Here is a 20979-nt window from a genome sequence, read left to right on the forward strand (position 1 = left end):
CAGACACGCCGTCTGCCACAATTTCCTCATCTGTAAAATAGGGATGATGACAGTACCTACTTCCCAGTGTTGTGAGGATAAAAGAATATTTGTAAAGCACATTGTAAACTTTAAAGCTCTATTTATATGGCATCATCTCCAATATATGTGAAACTCTACATAAACGTTAATGATTCTGATAATGATGATGATGACGTCAAGGCCATTTGTGGACAGCTCTGACTGTTGGGAAGTCTGTGTTTCCACGGTGAAATTGCTCCCTTCCATCCACTAAGTGTTCCTGGGTCTGACCTCTGGAGCCAAGTAAAATGACACTGATCCCTCTTCCACATGACGGGCCTTCAAAGCTTCTCTTCTTTCCTTCATGACAGTTACCTGAGCTCTTCAAGACTTCTCTTCTCCAAGCTAAACGTTCCCGCTTCCTTCCGGTAATCCTCATGAGGAGACGACTGTATACAATGGCCTCCAGGCCATCTGTGTACCTGACTGTCTGAACTTTACATGTATCTACATTAAATTTTCTGTAATTAGATCAGGTCCATCAGTCCATCCTGACGAGATCTTTTTGAGTCCTGATTCTCCTCTGATATGTTAGCTATAACCCGGCTGAATGTCACCTGCAAATCTGACAAGTACACTTTCTATGGATGGGGGCAGGTGTCGGACCTGGGGTTTTACTGTTAAGAGAAAATTACCCAAGGAAACTTGTCTCTACCAAAGCAAGGCTGGAATCTTCTCTGTAACTCAAGAGCCTCAGAGAGTTGCCCAAAGTACAGAGATGTTAAGTGTCTAGCTCAGGGTCACACAACCAGTACCATGTCAGAGGCAGACCTTGAACACAGGCTTTCCTACTTCTGGGGTGGGTTCTCTATCCATTGTGCAGCACTGTCTTTATGGCTTCATCCAAATCATTGGTAAGTGCTGACCAGCACAGAGGCAAAGCTGAGGATGCCAGTAAGAAACATATTCATATGAACGCAATGAACAGTAAGTAAGGTGCCCATCACCCTTAAACTTCATTGTTCCTCTCCTAGCACAAGTAAAGCAACAGAAATACCACAGTATTCACCTGTGAACAGTATCTATTTAAATGCTATCCCAAGAGGCAGTATCTAAAAGCTTTTTTTTAAAAGGCCTATTCACTTAGCTGAATGAATGTGGATGGGTTGCACTCAGCACCAATAGAGTTAACATCCACATCACTGAAGTCAAGAACCAGTTTTCCAGGGTGATGAAATAGACCAAAGTTGATAAAAAAACAAAACAAAAAAACAAACGACAACACAGAAAGACCAGTCTAGATCTTACTTGGGAAACTATGCCGTGCCTTCAGTAATCACAAACTTCTCACTGTTGTAAAAGACCGCGTCTAATAAAATGTTCGCTAAGCAATACTATATGGCTTCAACTGTCAGATATGAGAGGAATTAAAATTGCAAATGAGGCAAAGAGCAAAAGACTGGGCTCTCTAGTATCCCACCCTGAGCCCCTGCACTCAGACTAAGGAGAGAATTCTCCCTAACTAGCCCACCCCAAACCTACCTTGCTGCTCTCAAACCATCTTCATGCAATGTCTCCTGCCCCTGCCCTGGTTCTCCAGCTCCCATCCTGGAATCCTGCATTCTGACTGGTAGGTACCTGTTCTCAGTATCCCTTCCCCCACAGCCCCTTTCACCTCTAGCTTTAGGAATAGCAATTAAATTAGTTGGAAAGGACAGACCAATCAATTGCCAGATATTCTCACCCTTCCCTGGCCATCATTCCCATAAATAAACGTATATAAGAAAGTATGTTCTCTTATTATGACATACGTATGAGAACATTCTCGTGTTAGAATCTAAGCTCCTTGAGGGTAGGGACTCTTTCTATTTGTACATCCAGTACTTTTAGAACTGCCTGGAACAGAGAGCCCTAAATAAATGTTTTGACTTTCATTCTTCTATGAACAACACATGGTAGGTAGTAAAAGACTGCAGTAGGTTACTGATGTTACTTGCTTGCCAGAGATGGTCTAAGATAACATTATTGAGATGTATGACAAGATAAAAAGTGAGGTCACACAAAATGAGACAAATGACAGATCCTAAGGATAATGAACTTTTCGGATTTATAGATTAAGAAGCCTTCCACCATATCAAGTGAACCTTCAATAAAGGATTAATAATAAGATGTGGACAAGAATTCACAAGGTGAAAAGTCACAAAGGGGTTGCAATCTGCATTGGTAAAGGTGAAATGACCTCCATTAAAGCCAAGTACTAAAAAACAAGGCTGTCCGACAGCTATAGGAAAGTCTGGGTAATTGCTTTTATTTTCTGTATTAAAGTACTCAGTGGTAGAGGAAAAGGAATAAAAAGGATTCATTGATTCTCAAAATTCAAAGCCATGGTGATGCCATCTCTTATAAGTCTGAGAGAACATTGTCTATGTACCAAGAGCAGTAATTACAATAAAAGCAGTCAAAACATTGGTTCTCAGCATCCGGTTGATAGTCAAATGGGGCTGTTTCTAGGGAAGGCCACACTTGCCTTCATAGCACCCCTCGAACTCATGTGTTAAGTGCTTAAGTGAGTTAGGTCGTCAAATTTAATTTGTCAGTCAAGAAACAGAACTTTCCTAAATAGACTTGACAGAGAAAGAAATTGGTGTGATTGAAAGAAAAAAAAAGTACTAGGTCAGAACCAGAGGGCCTGAATCTCAGAGCTATGAAAAAGAATTCCCTCTGGTTCTTAACCCAGGGTTTGGGAAACTGTCTGAAAAATACTCTGATGACTATTTTAATTTAACTGGTTTCCTTGGTAACCCGCCTACTGTACTTCATTTTGTGTGTTTTTTTTTAAACACACAAACAATAAATAATGAACACATCTGATTCTGAGAATGGGTCTGTGACACACTCAAAAGGTAAGAGGCCCTAATATACAACATTCCTAATACATGACCTAGCCTAGGGGGAACCCACTACTTCATTCCTCTCACACCAGAAACCTGTGATATTAGTTACAGGACAGGGCAGTATATTCCAGCTACTGTAAAGATGTTACTATGTGCTTCACAAATGGGTGAGTCAGAATTATCATCATTCTCTGTAGAGGATAGTCTATTATTAATACTCATAGTAATTCTATAAGTAAGAAGAGGAAGGCATGTTATCCTTTAGTCAATCTGAGAATTCTGTACTACTTCTCAAATAGTTATGGGATCCATAAAAAGTAACTAGGACCCAAGCATTCCCAAATAAGGCAATATTTTCCCCTCCCTCAAATGGCCCAATGGTTACTGGTGGCTATTGAACCATTGGAAAATTATTGTTTCTATCTCCATACATTGCTCATTGATTTCCAAAAGCTGCTTAATTACATCCTGCTGGCAGCTAGGCAGCACAGTGAGTGGACAGAGCACCGGGCCTGGAGTTAGCAAGATCTGAGTTCAAACAGGGCCTCAGACACTCAGTAGTTGTGTGAGCCCGAGCAAGTTAATCGACTTCAGTTTCCTCACCTGTAAGATGGGGAAAATAATTACACCTACCTCCCAGGGCTGATCAAATGAGATAATAATTGTAAAGGGCTTAGCACAGTGCCTAGAATATAGTAACTGCTGTATAAATATTAGCCGTTACTATTATTACTATTTCTACTTCTAGAAAATCTAAGTAACTGACTTGCAAGTATGTTTTGGGCCCAAACGGACTGGGGAAATTGGAATTCAGCTCATACTTGGCCACATACTTTCTGCCCTGTACAATCAGCCACCCTGAAATGAATTTGTATTTAAAGAGTTCAGGAACCCTTTTACTTGGTTGTCATTCGACAGTCTATTCCTGTAGCTGAACATCAAAAACAATGGTTTCCGCATCAAGACTTCAAATGCATCTTAAAGAGAGTTTTGACAGTCTTTTCCTTAACATCCTGAAACAGTGACTGCTTCATTTATCAAATGCATTTTTATTCTAAAACTTTTGAGCCAATATAATGAGAATACAGGCAAATCTCCAAGGAATAAAAAAGCTACTGTGTATGTACATAATGCGTTATGGGTTATATATCATATAACCTGTGTATATCATGATGTTGTATATATTATGCACCATACATAAAATAGAGGTTTAAGATTTGCAAAGCACCAGTGCACGCCATTATCTCATTTGATCCTCACAGTAACCTTGTGAGGTAGGTGCTATTTTTTTTTAATCATCTCCATTTTACAGATGAAGAAACTAGGGCAAAGAGAGGCCCAGGGGTTCCACCCCTCTTACTTGAGGTGGGATCTGAACCCAGGTTTGCCTTCCCAATTTAAATCCGGTGTTTTCTCCATACATGTCCTCTAACCCTTCATCTCATCTCTGACTCTGTATTGCTTTTCTGCAGATGTGCAATATGGCTGGTCATTTGAAACTCTCCGCTGGTATTATAAAAATTAACAACTGAATGATTTAAACCCCCACAATACAAAATAAAAACAATACGGTCCTAAAGGCTACCAAAAGCGTCTGTCTAGGGTCCAAAGACACAGAAAGATGGAGGTTTACAATAAATACCTCAAACAGACCAAGTCAGGAAGTTTTTGATAATCTTTTCTCCATTTTCTCTTCTCCAGAAACAAATAATTCTGACACTAGCTATCTATCTACGTCATCTGAACACTGAACCTCCCATCATAAAGATTTGTAGGTTAGGTCTTTTTATGTGACTACGGATATAGTCAAATTCAATTATGGAGATCTAATTTTTTCCCATCCACGAATTACGGGTCCTTTACATTGCCTAACTTTGTCAAACATTGGTTATTTCATTTCTCAGTAGCATTAATGCCCTGAACCAGCAGGGGAAGGAAGAGAGGAAATTAAAATTAATCAATTTACTCCGATCAATGCAACAACCACATTTCCAGAGAACCAATGATGCATGCTACCCACCTCCTTCCAGAGATGTGATGGACTATATTTGGAATAGGAGATACATTTTCAAAAATGGCCCATGTGGGAATTCGTTTTGCTTGATTATGCATACTTACTAAAAGGGTTTCATTTGTCTCTTGTTTTTGTTCAGTGGGGGGAATGCAAAGGGCAGGAGGGAGAAGGTAGCTTCCAAAAAGGAAAAAGGACACTGTAACATTTTTTAAAAATTATACAAAAGAGAATATAAACCTAGAAAAAAAAATTACAGACAAGCAGGACAGCTTGGAAAGTTACATACTAAATTTATATATTTTAAAAGAAAAGCTAGCTGTACATAATGCTTATAGTCTTATGCTATGGAAATGCTTATTTTACTTAGCATTTATTAAATTAAGAATAAAAAATAAAATTCTAAAATTAAAATAAATTTTAGGCATAGCTCATAGGGCACTTCAAGCAAATAAGATAAAAAAAAGCTAGATTTTCTACAAAACCCAAACCCATTCAACAAGCTTGGTGATTATTTGCTTATCCATAACTAAAAACAGAATTCTTTTAAATAGCAATGTTCCCCTAGTGAATGTATTATTATTGTATTTTCATACAACTTTTTCAGGAACACATATCTATTGTGCAAAGTGTCCTATACTGATACTCACTGGGAACACCTGTATGTATTGATTCCAGCAGAAAAATTCTATCCTGCTAGAATACATTTGAAAAATTTTCTGGACTGCTTAGATCAAAAAGAGAAAAAAGAAAACAAAGCTAAAATGACTTGATATACTCTTATTTTGTATTATGGTTGTTGCAGTTAGGTGGTGCAATGTATACTGGGACTTAGAGTCAGGAAAACCTGGGTTTAAATCCAGCCTAGGACAAGCCGTGTGATCCCATCATCCTCAGTTTCCTCAACTGTTCAATGAGGATTCTACTCCTTAGCGTAACTACACAGAACAAATGAGATGACAAATGTAAAGCACTAGCAAAACTTAAAGTCTTAGCAGTGTCCGACACATAGTAGGTGCTTAGTTAAATGCTTGTTGTACATGATTAATATGGAAATGTTTTGCATGTCTGCATGTGTATAATCAAACTGCTTGCCTTCTCAATGAGGGGGGAGGAAAAGGTGAGAGACAATCTGGAACTCAAAATTTTTAAAAACAAAAGTTAAATGTTTTTACATGTAAACTAGAAAAAGATTAAAATATTTGAAAATAATAAAGGTTTGCTGCTGTAAAGCACTGTATGAATATTAGCTATTATTATGATCATCTAGATAAAAAGCAACTTGGAGATCAGCCTATATGCTTTCAAAATGGTTGTCTGAATAATCTTTTTATATGTAGAAAAGACATCAGTAGAAAATTTCCAGATTACTAAAAAGGTTGTAGCATGAAAAAGTTAAACATCTTTCATTTGGGAATACCTTTTGATTCTCAACATCCAACAGATTCATTTTTTGAGATGAAAACCTTGAGTGTTGCACGCAGACCTTTCTAGGTGCTAGCAATGTGCCCCACTGCATTCGAGACATTTTGTAACCACACTAACTGTGCCAATGACTGGCAGAACCCAGGCCTCTGGACGTCCAGTTTTCTGCTATTTCACTTCTAAAGTGCGAAACAATATTATTACTTGAAGTGTAATGCATCTTATTAGAAGTTCTTATAATCTCCTAAAAAGCAGTTCATCTTGATTTTAAATAATCTTTTGTAAACACTCAAAAATTACAAGGGGTTGGGAGTAATATTGTTATAAAGCACAAAAATCTTTTTTTTTTTTTAAAGGCAGGGTTTTCTTGGAGGAGGTCCTTGAGTTTAACGATTTCAGATGACTCAGACTCATATGACACTGTCTGAATTCTGCAGGATCCCTTACTCCATTTACTATAAAATATTTATTCTCTGGTTTTAAAGCCTCGGAAGACATGACTACCCACTAACTCTTCAGAAAGCTTGCTCAATGACAAATAAAGAACGAAGTGGAGCTCACACAACAGCAAAATGGTCTTTAAAATCCTTAATTCAATACTGCATGAAAGGTCCTAGCATGTGCAGGGAGGATCTAAAAGCAAAAAGGAACACCAGCTGCCAGCCCAGAAGAGGGGTGGACAGCAACACAAACAGCTAGAGAAGGAGGTCATTTCCCCAAACTTGGGAAAGGGCTAACCACCACACCTCCCAGCCATAACCTGGCCCTTTTCTACGTTTCCAATCTTCTTAAACCTTACTCACCCCCATTCTGGGGGTGGGAAGGGGAAGGGAAGAAGCATTTTTGTAGCTTGTACTATGTGCCAGGTACTGTGCTAAGTGCTTTACTAATATGTCATTTGATTCTCACAACAACCCTTGCAAGGTACATGCTGCTATTATCACTAATTTACAGGTAAGGAAACTGAGGCAGCAGCAGTTAAGTGACTAGCCCACGGTCACACAGCTACTAAGCATCTGGGGCTAGTTTAAACTCAAGTCTTCCTGCCTTCAGGCCACTGTGCCATCAAGTGACAACATCCTCCTTGTTGTTCCTCACACACAATACTTTGTCTCTTAGCAGAGAGCATCTTCACTGGCTGTCCCTCATGTCTAGAATTCTCTCCCCATCACCTCCAACTCTGAGCTTCTTTCAAGTTTCAGTTAAAGTCTCACCTCTGGCAAAGAAAGTTTTCCCAAACCTCTTTAATCTTAGTGCCTTCCCTCCCTCTGACATTATTTCCAATTTATCCTGTAGTTTGGTCATAATTGTTTGCATGTTATCTCCTCCACTGCACTGCGGAATCCTTGAGGGCCAAGACTGTTTTTTTTTTGTCTTTCTCTTTGCTTGGCACATAGTAGGCGCTTAATAGATCACAGATGGCCTCTTCCAGATAAGGAGGAAGTTAGACTAAGCTAGGAAAAAACTACACATAAAGTGAGTGGGAACTTTAAATAAGAAGACTACAAAAGGAAGAAAAGTGTGGAGTACTGCATCAAAAGTAAGCCTGGCATCAAAAAACCTGGGTTCAAGTTTTGTTTCTGAATCACAGTGTTCACAGACTTTGGGCAAACTACTTAACCTTCCATTGCCCTTCGCTATTCTTCAAATCTATAAATTACAGATGATCTGACTATCTACACAGATGGAGGAAGTTTCCACACACTAATGAAATCACAGGACTGGATTCTTCCCCCTAAAAAACAAAAAGTCGTGTCCCCCCTCCCCCCAGAAAAAACCCCAAACCAGCAATAAATCCATAGCCATCTACAATAGTGATACTTACTTCCTGGAACTTTCAGCTACTCTAATAAGTGGAAAATTATTAAAAAAAAAAAAGTGATGTTTTAAAGTATTTTTCCTACAACCAATGTAAAGCAGAAAAATGTTAAGAAATAATCCATCAATCAACAACCTTTTACTAGTCAGTTACTATTAGCCTGGCAAGGCTAATCATTGGGGATACAAAGAAAAACAAAAGTAGCCCCTGCTCTCAAGGAGATTCTGTTCTAACAGGGGAGACAAATGTGTATTAACAGGTACGTATAAGATATACACTGAGTAGATGAAAGGTAACCTTAGAGAAGAAGGCATTCGCAGTTATGGGATGTTTGAGCTAAGTTCTGAAGGAAGCTGGGGATTCTAATAGGTGGAGGTTAGAAAGGTGAGCATTTCCAGCATTAGAGAGGGCCAGGGCAAAGGAATGCAGATGGCAGATGAGGGCAGTGTGTCAACAGGTATCCCTGTACTGCCATCCGCAAACTGTGGCTAGGGGGCCAGAGCTGGCCCACCACCTACCTGTGAGCTAAGAATGGTGTTTTTGTTTTTAAATACAATAAAATTGTATTTAAAAATGTAAGGAAAAAACCCATTCGTAGCTCATAGGCATATCTGGTCCACCGCTAAAGGCCTTAGTTTGCCATTCCAATCCCTGGAATAGATCGTAGAGTACGTGGAAAGGAGTAATACAAGACTGAAAAGATGGGAAGGAGACATGTCGTAAAAAGCTTTAAATGCAGAGGAGTTTATATTTGATCCTAGAGGTAATAGAGAGTGGACTTTATTGAGTAAGGGAGTGACACAGTCAAGTCTGCACTTTAACAAAAGCCACTAGGACAACTGTGTGGAAGAATCGGAGTGAAGAGATTTTGGAGGAAAAGAAACAAGTGAAGAGGTAATTTCAGTAGTCCAGGTGAGGTGTTGAGGGCCTGAGCCAGGGTGGTGGCTCAGCAGAGGGAAGGGGACGAATGTGAGAAATACTGTAGGGATGGCAACAAGATCTGACGACTGACTGGATGTGTGCAGTGAGAGTGCGGAGCCTAGCATGGCACCAAGGCTGTGAATCTGGGTAACTAAAGATGGTGGTACCCTCTTTGGCAGGAGGAAGAGTGAGCTGTGTTTATGACAGGCTGGGTTTGAGATGCTCATGGGAGAACTCAGCTTGAAATGTCTGTATTCAGCTGATATGGTGGGAGTCGATGGAGTACAGGAAAGACTGCAGTGAGATATACTGATATGGAAGTCACCTGCATACAAACTATTCGAATATGGAACTGCCAGGAGCCAATTAGAACGCCAAGTGAAAAGTAAAGACAGAAAAAAGAGGGCCCAAGATGGACCCTCAGATGAAGACACAACTAAAGAGACAATGAAGGATCAGTCAGTTGGGTAGAAGGATCAAAGGGGAGTAATGATGGGATGAAAACCCAGTTGTTAGTCATTTCAGCCATGCCTGACTCCCTGTGACCCCATTTTGGGGTTTCTTAGCAAAGATACTGGAGTGCTTTTCCACTTCCTTCTCCAGCTCATTTTACATATGAGGAAACTAAGGCAAACAGGGTTAAATGACTTGCCCAGGGTCACACAGTTGTAAGTGTCCGAGGCTGGATCTGAACTCAAGAAGATCAGTGTTCTTGACTCCAAGCCAGGCACTCTATCCACCCAGAGAGGAAAGAATATTCAGGAGCACGTGATCAGCAGTGTCAAATGCTAAAAAGAGGTCAAGAATAAGGATTGAAAAAACATCATTAATCAACAAATTGGTAACTTTGGGAAAAAACACTGCAGTTGAATGTTGTCAGATTTAAGAGAGTTTAGAAGACAGTAAGATCAATCAATCAACACACTTTTATTAAGCACCTACAGTATGCCGGGAACTGTGCTATAGGCACTAGAGATACAAGTAAAAAGAATGAAATAATCCCTACATACAAGAAGTTTACATGCTAACGTGGTACATAATGTGTTTGTGTGTACACATACATACACACACTTATATACACGCACACGCATATGTTTGGAATGTATATGCAGCATAAATATAAAATTATTAAATACAAAGTAGTTAAATACATGGTAATTTGGGAAGATGTTTGGGCAGTTGCTAAAGGGAAGGTCATGGATGGCTTCATGCAGAAGATGGTGAGTAAATGTCTTAAAGGTAGAGAAGCAGATCTGAAAGGTAGAAATCTGTCTTAAAGGTATCTTAGAGGTAAGGAGAGACTCCAAAGACTTTTATGAACAGATGCAAAATGCAATGAACAGAACCAGAAGAACACTGTACAAAGTAAAAGCAACACTGTGTGTTGATCAACTATGAACGACTTAGCTCTTCTCAGCAATACAACGATCCAAGAAAGTTACAAAGGACTCATGATGGAAAGTACTATCCACATCCAGAGGAATAGCTGATAGACTCTGAATACAGATTGAAGTATACTATTTTCATGTTCTTTATTTTTTTCCTTTTGGTCTATTTCTTCTTTCACAACATGACTAATATGGAAATGTTTTACAAGACTACACATATGTAACCTATATCAAATTGTTTACCATTTTAGGAAGAGTGGAGGGGAGGGAGGGAAAAAAACTTGAAAGTCAAATTTTGTAAAAATGAAATGTTAAAACTATTTTTACATATAATTGGAAAAATAAAATACTATTAAAAAATTTTTTTTAAAAAGGAAGGGTAGTAATATCCAAGGTGGGGTGGGGCCTGGCAGTAAAAGGCTTTAAAAGATAAACAGATGAGACTTTTTTATGCCGGAGACCTTAAGTGGCTACTAGAGTTGAATAAATCAGTAAGTCCCAGTCAGATCTACATTTAAGGAAAATTACTTTTAAGACTACTTAGGATGCATTGGTGTAGTAAGAAACTGGAGGAAAGAGAAGTGGAGGCAACATGTGTGAATGGATGGCTTTTTAAATGAGTTTAGCTGAGGAGAAGGGAAGTTTGTGTTTCAAGACATCAGGGTAAGAAAACTAGATGGAGAGAAACAAAGATAAGGTTACTAGTGGGAGCAGGAGAAAGCTGGAACAAACAGGATTAAAGTAGAAGGACTGCCCTAAGCCAGGAGAAGGACCACTGCAGTGTCTTGAGTGAAGGAGCAGATAGTAAGCTGGGATGATATCAGGAGGGTATGAGATAAGGGGGGAAAAAAGAGGAAGTTCTCATCAAATAGTCTCAGTGTTTTAGTCTAAGTATATGTGTATGTATGTGTGTATATATATGTGTATATATATATACACACATACATATATAATATACACACACACACATATGTATATTGGCAGGCACAATGGATAGAGTGCTAGGCCTTGAGTCAGGAAGACTCATCTTCTTGAGTTCAAATCTGGCCTGACACTAGCTGTGTCACCCTGGGTAAGTCACTTAACCCAGTTTTCCTTAGTTTCCTCACCTATAAAACGAGCTGGAGAAGGAAATGGCAAACCACTCCAGTATCTTTGCCAAGAAAGCACCAAATGGGGTCACGAAGAGTCAGACATGACTGAACAACAGTAAGTATAGATTCCTTAGGGTGGGTGAAGGGGGTGCTGTGAGAGGTTTGAGGAAAGATGAGAAGGTTTAGGACAGTTGCTCTGATGAGTGGGACAGAGAATCAATTAGGGAGTAGTAGGACTGCCTTGCTACAAATTTGAGTGGACCCTTGCCAGCATGGTTTTATGACTTCTAACTCTATTCAGCAGAGTATGAATTAAGGATATAGGATGGTGGGAGTAATTCAGGTTTTGGGTTTGGTCTAATAAACAAGGAAGCAAAGGGTCTGAAAGTAGAGGACTTTGTACAGAAGAGATTGTAGACAAAGCAGAGGGAATGGCCTGGGACAGTTCTCAGGGTTATGAGACTGGAAGTTACAATGAGAACAAATAGCTTTAAGAGTAGTAAATCATAGGCAGAAATGGGATGACAAAAGATGACATAAGCAAATCAATGAATTTTAGAATTCTTGAACATAGGAAGTGGTACACATGTTACAGGTGATGGTAAGACCAAAGGTTTGGCCATCCTTCTACATGGCTAAGAAAATTGGAGAAGTGGATCATGGGAATTGACCAGATTGGGGAACTGAGAGTTCAAGTTGATATTTTGTAACCTTGAGTGTGTTAACGTTTTCATTGACAGACATATCACTGGACTTGTATGAAAAGTCATGAAAAAAAAAAGTTTCAAATCCTTGCTCTGAAACTCACTAGTTACATAACTCTAGGCAAGTTATTTATCCTTCCTGAATTTGTTTCCTTATCTGAATATGGGAGTCATAATATTTGCAATACTCATACATCACAAGATTGTTTTAAGGAAAGCACTTTGTAAAGTTTACAGTAATCTATAAATGTGAGTTGTTATCATTACTGATCCTTTGGAGGCCAGCTAGGTGGCACAACGGATAGAACGCCAAGCCTGGAATCAGGGAGACCATCTTCCTGTTCAACTCTGGCCTCGGACACTCACTAACTGCGTAACCCTAGGCAACTCACTTAACCCTGTTTCCTCATTGGTAAAATAATCTAGAGAAGGAAATGACAAACCACTCCAGTATCTTTGCCAAGAAAGCCCCAAATCGGGTCAAAAAGAGTTGGACAGGGTTGAAGCAGCAAAAACTGCTGTTTCTGCTCATGCCAGCAGTATTTCCCATATAGTCTAACCCAGAAGTTAGCCCTAGATTCTCCAGACTTCTCCACGTCCACCTCAGAGTGAAGATAATAGACACTTTGGAGATGGCTTGCTGCCTCCTCCTCGCTGGCGACCAAGTTCCTCTTTGGAACCTCCACAGGAGGAAGTAAGCACCTAAGCTGGCCACAAGAACACTTAACCAGGCCAAAGTCCAGAACTGTACAGGAGGCCTTCCCCAACTCCTTTTGTTCAGCCTCCTTTTATGGACAGTGTTCCCCTGTTAAAACACAAGCTCCTTGAGGGCCAGGGATTTTCTTTTCTTTTTGCTTCTATTTGTATTCTCAGTGTTGTAACACTTAGTGCCTGGCACATAAGAAACAATCAATTATGTAATCTAATCTAACTAGAAATAGAAAAGTACAGACATCTACTTATAACATAAACCATAAGATCACAGAACTCAATCTGAAAGGAACCTCAGGCCATTTAATCTAACCCCCTCATTTTACAGATAACAATATTGAGGCCTAAAGAACTCCAGTGACTTGCCAAGGTTACTCAGGTAAATCTCAGAGGGAAGACTGACCAAAGTCTCTTCAATTCCGAGTCCGTCGTTCTTTTCGATGTACCACGATGAAAAAAAAGGATCTAGTTTTTAGAATTTTTTTTTTAATGCGACACACTTTTAGGGATCTCACTAGATAAAAAGCTAAACTTTTTTATAGATTTTCTAAAAGTGCTACCAATTTTCTAAAAGATAGTGATTAATGAAGAATTACATGGGTTAAATCTAACTTTCAGTGAACAGCCTGACCTAAATACATCTCCTTAAAAAAAAAATGACTAGAGTCCTGGGAGATTGTTTTGAAATGAGGCATAAGTAAGTCAAATTTATAAGGGGATTGTGGATACCTCCTTATCATGAAGAACCTGAAATCCTATCATGGTTTAGAACTAAAGGAACTCTGGAGGTCATCAAATTGATCTCACGTTGTTCACGTGAGGTAGCTAAAGGCCAGAATTGTAAGTAATTCCCCAAAGTTACACAGGTTACAAGTGAGTAGCAAAGCTGAATTCAAACAGATCCTCTGACTCCAAATGGAGAAGAGCTCTTTACCACTCAACCTGGCTTCTTTCAAACTGCGGAAATCCTCAGAGCGAAGTCTTCACCCTGCCTGGATAACTCAGCCAAAAAAACATCAAAGGTTTCTTTGACTTCCTGAAGAACCACAAAAGTATGACTTAAGGTAATGATGCACTGTATGACTCAATTTTCAGATACTTAAAATAGCTTAGGAAAATTGAGTCATATTGAATACCAGCCTCTAACAAACAATATATTGACAATTTCTAAAGATTAAGTGTATCATGTGACTTCAAGTAATAGTCAAAAGAAAATCTGACAGAGGACAGTGATGTTGAACTGGTCTTGCTGCTCCTGCTCCAAAGTTCAATCTGAAACTTCAACCCTAGGCTTAGCATAGTGCCTATAAGTGTTTAATAAATGCCTGTTGATTAACTACGTAGTTTAGTCTGAAGCTTTGTTTTTGCTTACCACTTTGCTTCCCCCCCTTCTCCCTTTGTAAAGAATCCTACAAACTTTGCCAAAAAGACACAGTTTGTTGGATGACTAACTGGATTTATAAGCATTTCTCAAATAGATAGAATTCAGTCTTAGGAGAATCCATTAATATCTCAAATTAATATGACACTTTGTAGCCTATAAACAAAACAACTCACAACTGGTGACTCAATAGATAAAGGGCTGTACTTGGAAAATCTGAATTCAAACCTGGCATTAGATACTTAACTAGTCTGAGTGACCTTGGGCAAGTCAGTTGACCTCTGTCTACCTAGGTTCTCTCATGTGTAAACTGGGGTTAATAATAATATTTTGAAAGGTTGTATGAAGATAAAAAGAGATATCTGTAAAGTGCTTTGTAAATCTTAAAGTACTATATAAATGCTAGCACCATTACTGTATTACTGACGATTTTGATAAGAAATAAGCTATAAGTGAGGGTGGTGTTTTTAATAAGTGGTTACTGAAGTACTGAATTGTCTGGGTGGAAAAAAGAAAATGGTTTACAATGAGATTTCTGGAATCTGCTTCAGCAACGCCCTCTTGTCATTGAAGTAACTTTAGATCTCTTCAAATTAAGTGAGAAAAAAAGACAACTAGTTCCAGTATTCTAGACAGAATGAAAATAAAACCATTAAGGTAAGTTAATGTTCAGGTGAAGGTACACAAATGAGGTCATGAAAACAGAAAATTTTCCATGCTGATTTAAAAAGACAACAAAAGATTTCCTAATGTAGTCCACATAATAATTTGGTTCCTCTCATCTTGATGGCACACACAAAGTACTACAAATGAACTGCATTTCGTGTTAAGACATTTAAGAAACACGATGCTCTCTAAAAGCAAAATCAGTACTTAGTCAAAGGCACTGAAGAACGTATGAAACAGTTTTATCTGGCCACTTGGCAAAAAAGGCAGCTTTTTATTCAGGAGAAGCATAAAAGTATTACTTCCAGTGTTTATTTCCATGGGCTGTTGTGAGTGGTCCAATCACTGCCTATTGGTTGTTTTCAACATTCCACACCCACTTAGTTCACTGAGACAAGCTGCTTAATACAAACAACATCATGGGGCTAATACTGTACTTTGGAAGCCAGAGTTGAAAAGGAGGGAATAAAAACAATATTAATGTTAGGAACGCCTTCAAAAATGTTTTAAAAAGAAAAGAATCATAAGGTCATAATGATTATGTCAACACAAAAGCAATCTACATTTGATACCAAAGGCTATAACTCTGGCATGAAAATTAAAACTAAGGGTCATGAATACGTATATTTGTGTGTGTGTGATGTTCAATTACATGTATAAACTCTCAGCAACTTTAAAAAATGTCTTTTTGAGGATACTGCAACATTTGCAAAAATAACTCCTGATAATTCTTAAGACATTTTTTTTCAGACAATCAACATTTCATTTATTCATAAGTTCCTCATATGAATTAGTCATTCAATTACAGTAAAACTTTTTGCTGATGTTAGAAGTTGAAAAACCTACCACTGCAAAGAGCCCTAGACTGTAGATCTGGGTGTATAATGCCTCTGATATTCATTCATGCCTTAGCTATGTGATCAAGTCACTTCATTTCTCAGTAAAATGGGCCTCACAACATCATTCAATCAACCTAGTCTCTCTTAAGCACCTACCAGGCACCGTACTGGCTCCCAGGCCTGGGGACCCAAATACAAAGAACGAAAAAAGCCTTATAAATCTTACAATGCTACCTAACAATGTATGACAGGGGATATCTGATCAGGCTTCTTACTAGCCTTGGTTATCAACACCTTCACCTTTCACCATGTCTTGTCAGCTGTTTTGCCTAAAGAGATTGGAGATTTTTAACCCTTTCATCTCTGGAACATCCTCTCTTCCCCTCCAGATTTGAAATCAGGATGAAATCAACTCTGCTGATTCTCCTGAAAAGGAGGTGGGTGTGGGTATGTGGATTCACTTCCCTAACTTGACATTCACCATGCCAGAAAATTTCCAACAGAGTGCCCATCCCTGGGCACCATTCCCCGACCTCAACACCCAACTGCACCTAAGTTCCTTGAGGACAGGCATATATACAAAAGGCTTAATAAATGCTCTTTCATTCAATCATGGTACAGCCTATTTTATAATGAACTATTTTACTGGCCTTCCATTCAGGAATGGAGGTAGGAGCAAAGAAATAGGGCAATGATACTTCAAAATTATGCAAACGATTAAATTTACTGAGGGAAGGAAAATGGTTAACATTTTATTCCTAAATTTTATTCTTTTTCCTGGCATGCTCACATCAGAAAGATCTCCAACAAGCTTAAAAACCACCCCTGTAACTGTTAAGCTGAATGACAGATTTACTTTGAATTAAAGGATCCTAAAAATGCAGAAGGGTAATGAAAAGTAAAAGACAACAAAAGAAGTACACAGAAATTAGGGTTGTATCAATAATGCTGACAGGCTGAGATGGGAAACTGAGACAATGACACAGAAAATTTGGGGGCAGGGGAACCAGGCAGTTGCTGTTGACTCTTTTTTTCAGTTGTGTCTGACTCTTCATGACCCCATTCTGGCTTTTCTTGGGAGAGATACTGGAGTGGTTTGCCATTTCCTTTTCCAGATCACTTGACAGATGCAGAAACCTGAGGCAAACAGGGTTAAGTGACTTACTCAGGGTCACACAGCTGGTAAGTATCTGCAGCAGGACTGGAACTCAGGTTTTCCTGACTCCAGGTCAGGCATTCTATGCCCTGAACTGTAATACATACATACACCCACCCACCCCATATAGTTTTATATATATAGATAGATAGTTTTATATATATGTGTGTATATATATAGTTTTATATATATGTATACACGCACACACACATATATATATACATGTGTATGTATACACCTACACGAACATGTTTGTGCACGTATACACATACGTATAACTATAATCACATATTGATTGAATAGAGTGGTTAAAAAAACCACCAGTGCAAAGTCCTAAATTTGGGGTTCTGCTTTAGTATTCCCCACTTTGGATACTGAGACCAGTACCCAGTCAATATACATCAATATTTGGTTTCATAACAATTTTGGTCTTTGATACATTCAAAGTTAAACCTTCCTCAAAATCAAGAACTGGATAAAGAAAACAAAATAACTTCTACAACGTGAAAAACCCACCATTATTCACTGGGAAAGTAAGAGGGGGAAAAAAATGCAAAGTCAATTAAAAGCTTCCTTGGAGTAAGTGATATTTTATATAAAGAGTAACCATTAATGTTTTTCTTTTGGACAGAAATATGTGTTCCAATGCAAACATGGAATAAGTACAATGTGGATTAATGACTAGGGTAGAAGAAAGAAAACTTTATCAGACAGAACACAGAAATTTGCCTTCTGAATGCTACAGATAACCACATTATAACAAATATTTAACTATTTTAGCTCTGCCCAGGCAGAATACAATCACATGACGTTTAGCATGTGTGCTCTCAAATACAAATATCCAAACCAAACTTTCTGAACTTCTGAAAAAAATTAAGTTCAAGTCTTGGTATAAAATGTGGCATGTTTCTGATTAGTTAAATCTGAATTTATTTATTTCAGTGCAAAAGGATATCCAGGATAGAGCACACTAACATTCATTACTAAGTCTAGTTCTGTGTGCCACCTTTTAAGGTTCTCAGATGGGTGGACTGAACATATCCCTGATAATTTCTGGAATGTCTGACATCACAATAATTTCTGATTTCCTTAGAAACCTTTGTGCTGAATATTACATTTTGTTTTTGGAGGTCAACACAAATTAATGCCTACATTAAAAAGACAGCAAGCCGAATGATTACACCAAACAAAACCAGGCAATAGTGTGTTTTATAGTAACAGTAAAAAATGATTTCAATTACAACGTGGAACAAGTTCCTTGGGCCATAATCTGTCTCTTTCATATAAACACAGCTAATATATAGGCAGCACGATGGAACAGTGGTCTGGAGGCAGGAGGAGCTGAGCTGAATGCAGCCGCTGGCACTTACTAGCTGTGTGACCCTGGGGAAGTCACTTAACCCTGTTAGCCTCAGTTCCTCATCTGTTGTAAAATGAGGAGAATAATAGCACCCACCTCTCAAAGTTTTAGTGAGAAACAAGTGAGACAGTAATTGTGAAGCCCCTAATACAGTGCTAGGAACAGAGCAGATTCTATATAAATTGTAATAATTACTAAACAAATAAGCTATTCAATCCCAACATTTACTAAACACCTGGTCTGCAGAACTGGGGGAAGAGACAAAGTTTAGTAAACAAAAAGGTCATCGTGATTGCACAATTTTAATTTTTCTGAATATTACTAAAACTCTCATCATTTTTCTTTTTATTACTAATACCAAAAAAAGTAAGAGTATGGCCAAAACTACAAAAGTATATAGTGACCACTAGAAAAAACTCGAAAGAAAAAGCCAAACAGGGACCTTCACGCTCCAAGCTTTATCAAACACATCGCTTGCTCCTAAGCGGACCCAGACGGGCCGGTCAAAGATAAATGGTTTACCTGTGCCAATTTTAAATAAGATAAATACCCAGGTAAAGGCACAGAGAGTCGATGACGTAACCCCGATAGCTAAAGCCGTCTCCTAATTTCCCCAACATCACGTTATTAGGACAAGAAGCCCTTTGGGAAAGGACCATGTGTGAGTCAAAGCTCCCCCAAACCATTAGGTGCTGTGACTTTTTCCGAGGTAACCCCGTGCATTCGCCAAAGGAAACAGGCACTACCCTTGCGTTTAATCCGTGGCACCAACAAAGTGGGAATGGCACCCCGACACGAAGGGGCTCGTGGGCGCAGTGTTTAATTTTAGTTTTTCCTCTCTCTGGGGAAGCGGCAAACTTTTTATGCCTCACCCCCCGGGCCGGCATTTCTGGGGCGCTCGGGACGAGCTACTCTTTACGAGCCTCGGGAACCCCAGCTTTCTTCTCGGTTAGGCGGGGGTGGGGTGGGGAAGGTGGGAGTGGTCCGTGCGCCCCCAGGGGCCAAACCCCCGGGGGAGGGCGCTTCTTCCCGACTCCCGGGACTTTACCCTTCCTCCTTCCTCCCTTCTCCCCCCCACCTTCCTTTTCCCTTCTGGGCTGGAGTGGAAACCAACACTCAGGTGAAAACTTTTCGGCGCACGCCGGGCCTAATTCCCCACCTGGGGGAGGGGGCGCAGCTCTTCTGGGCCCCCCTCTTTAAAGGGGCGCCCTTGAACTCCCCCCCCGCCCGGGCATGGCGGGACCCCGATCCCCCCGGAGACTGCCCCCCCTGGAAGGGGAGGAAGGGGTGTCAGCGCGGCCCCCAGCTGGGGGAGGCCGCCCCCGCCCCTTGCTCGCTTCCCTCCCCCTTCCCCGGGCCACCCCTCGCGGGGTCTGGCCACAGTTCCGTCCGTCTGTCCGTCCGCCCGGCCCGGCTCGCGCGGCCCCGCCTCACCTTGGTCGCCATGGCTGGAGGGCGGATCCTCCGGGCCGGGACTGGCCCGGCTGCTCTCCCCGCTCCGGGGCTGGACTTGGCCGAGGCCGGCTCCCGGAGGGGGCCGCTGGGGCTGGGCCGCGGCGCTCCGGGGGCGGCCGCGGCTGCTGCTCAGTCTGTGCCTTGCGGCGGCCGCCGCAGCTGCTGCTGCTCCTGCTCCCGCTGCCGCTGCCTCCCGTGGCCGGAGCGCTCCGGCGGCGCTAACTCACCCCGCAGGAGCCCAGCGGCCGCTTCATTTAATGCATGGCAGCGAGCGAGGTAGCCCGGCTCCGGCCCGCGCGCTCCCAGCGAGCCCCGGATCTGGCCGCGGTGTGCGCCCCGCTGCTGCCGAGCCGCCCTCGCCGCCGCTGCTGCTGCTTTAAAACTTCTTCCTCTCTTTTCCTTGCCTGCCCTCCGCCCTCGGCCCGCCCCCCTCCTCTTCCTCCTTATCCTCCTCCTCCACCCGCCCGCAGCCCCGGGCCGCGGCGATCCTTCCTCCTCCTCCTCCTCTCCCTCCCCCGGACAGACGCTCTGCGCGCTTTGTTCCTGCCCTGTCTGCGGGAGCTCGCTGGGTGCGCAGTTTAACCCGCTCTGGAGCCGCTCGTTACACGTCGGCCCCAGTTTGTGTCCTGCGGCCCCGGCCCTGGACATGCGAGGCAGCGAGCGTCCGGCAAGTCCTTCGTGGTCCGGCTGGGAGCGTTTGTGGAGCGCCTACTGTGTGCCGGGCACCGTGAGACAAAAGCTCCGGCCCTGCCCTCAGGGAGCTCACTTTCCAGGCGCCGTACTGAGCACCAAGAGTGGCAAAAAGTCTGTCTCTGCCTTCAAGGTGCTCACCTTCTAGAAGGGAAGTCAAATATTAAATACCCACTAGGTGCCGAGCGCCGTGCCAAACACCAAGAGAGGCAAAAGTTAGTCCCTACCTTCAAGGAGTTCACCTAATAAGGAAATTAATAAACATGTATTAAATGCCTACTATGTGCCAGGCACTGTGCTGAATACAAAAAGAGACACCCTCAAGGAGCTCCCACTCTAATGGGTAAGCTTTTTGCTCAACAACAAGGGGGAATCAGGAAAGGCTTCTAGTAAAAGGTGGAATGCCCTGGGACTTGAAGGAAAGCCAGGAAATTGACCAGTTCACCACCCAACCCCGCAGCCACT

The 20979-nt window shown here is 41.0% G+C and overlaps 1 protein-coding gene across 1 annotated transcript in view; it reads right to left on the reverse strand.

Annotated features, from left to right (window-relative positions):
- The window catches only part of SNX9 (sorting nexin 9), a 125947-nt gene extending 105744 nt beyond the window's left edge, over positions 1-20203 (reverse strand). The window contains exon 1 of the mRNA XM_036767052.1: positions 19804-20203. Coding sequence (XP_036622947.1) covers positions 19804-19815 — 12 coding nt within the window. The 5' untranslated portion in view covers positions 19816-20203. The remainder of the gene's footprint in view (positions 1-19803) is intronic.
- Between the last annotated feature and the right edge of the window lie 776 nt (positions 20204-20979).

This window comes from Trichosurus vulpecula, chromosome 7, assembly GCF_011100635.1.
Source record: "Trichosurus vulpecula isolate mTriVul1 chromosome 7, mTriVul1.pri, whole genome shotgun sequence".
NCBI classification, from domain to species: Eukaryota; Metazoa; Chordata; class Mammalia; order Diprotodontia; family Phalangeridae; genus Trichosurus; species Trichosurus vulpecula.